Below are 1,268 nucleotides of genomic sequence, written 5' to 3'. Positions count from 1 at the left end.
ACACCGGCAGAAGCCAGGCTGTCAGGTCAGGGCTTGCAGCTCCATCGCTCCGTGCGTATGCCGGCATGCACCGGCAGGCCCGCCAGGACGCCTGCGGCCCCAGCCTTGCCGTGGGGCAGCTCTGGCCCTGTCACAGCTCTCCCCATCTGCTCCTTACCTGATCTCCGGGGTCCCCGGGCAGCCCTGGGAGCCCTGGTGGTCCCAGGGGACCTGTTTCCCCCTGCGGAGAACACCATGGAAGCATGTTAACCCTTTGTCATCTCCAATCCCTCCCCACAGCAGCCCCTCGCTCCTCACCACAGGGCCTGGGGGTCCTGGCGGCCCCTCGAATCGCCGACCCTAAAGAAGAGAGCGAACCCTGTCCTGCAAACCGTCTCAGATGGGTGGCCCTGGGGTGTCGCAGAGGGCTGGGGGCCACACAACCCCAAGGGGGGGCTGTGCCCCACTCACCGGCTCCACGATGGCTGGTTCACCCTTCTCCCCCTTCAAGCTGGGCTCCTGTAAAACACCGAAACGGCCAAGAGCTTGGGCTGGGGTGAAGGGCTCCAAGCTGCCTACGTGGCCCCTGGACCCGGTATCGTGGCCCCAGCTTGGGCAGGGGGGCTCAATCCTCATCCCCAGCATTACCTGAGGAGCCTGGATCACCGTCTCCTCCCGCTCAGCGGGTCCAAACCGCTCCCGGCTCGCAGGGTCCCCATCGTAGTAGTCCTCGTAGCCCAGCAGCTCCGTGCTGCCAGCCCCAGCAACTCCATCCTCCTCAAGTTCAAGCACAAGCTCCTCACCAGTGTCCTAAGGGACAGGGGAGATGCTGGGGTTGCAAAGCAGGGGGACGTCCCCCGCCTGCCCCAGCCCCTAGCCCTGGTGCTACCTTGAAGGGGTCCGTGCCGTTCAGGGTGACGCTCACGGTGGTGGCAAGGCTGGAGGGAAGCGGCGGCGGGGAGCTCTCCTCCGCGGACGGCGTCGGCGTGGGTGCGCTGGCCTTGGGCGATGCGGAAAGGGCGCAGGGTGAGGAAGGGAGCGCTGCGGCAGAGGGAGGTGCTGGCCCATGACCCCTGTGGGGTCCTGCAGGGGGATGCCCTGCTCCTTGGTGGGGGCGAGGGGGGCCACGGTCGGACTCGGGATGTCCCCATCCCACCACAGCCCCTTTCTGGGTTTTGGGACAGTGGAGCTGTTCCCTTTTTGGGACAAGGCACTGGGACTCCTGATCCTTGGGGACCGCCGGCTGGCGGCGATGCTGGGGCAGAGGGGACGGCGAGGAGGGCTCGGCA

The 1,268-nt window shown here is 67.0% G+C and overlaps 1 protein-coding gene across 1 annotated transcript in view; it reads right to left on the bottom strand.

Moving 5' to 3' along the window:
• Positions 1-1,268, bottom strand: part of COL5A3 (collagen type V alpha 3 chain) — a gene marked incomplete at its 3' end in the record, with an annotated part of 17,016 nt that overhangs the window by 12,240 nt on the left and 3,508 nt on the right. Inside the window, exons 7-11 of the mRNA XM_035895682.1 lie at positions 869-979; positions 628-789; positions 451-498; positions 298-339; positions 158-220 (exon numbers count right to left, since the gene is read on the bottom strand). Of these exons, the coding sequence (XP_035751575.1) occupies positions 158-220; positions 298-339; positions 451-498; positions 628-789; positions 869-979 (426 nt within the window). The remainder of the gene's footprint in view (positions 1-157; positions 221-297; positions 340-450; positions 499-627; positions 790-868; positions 980-1,268) is intronic.

Source organism: Egretta garzetta, unplaced genomic scaffold (assembly GCF_000687185.1).
Source record: "Egretta garzetta isolate BGI_Z169 unplaced genomic scaffold, ASM68718v1 scaffold106, whole genome shotgun sequence".
In the NCBI taxonomy this organism is placed as follows: Eukaryota; Metazoa; Chordata; class Aves; order Pelecaniformes; family Ardeidae; genus Egretta; species Egretta garzetta.
The sequence above is the reverse complement of the archived record's forward strand: the minus strand, read 5'-3'. Positions and strand labels throughout refer to the sequence as shown.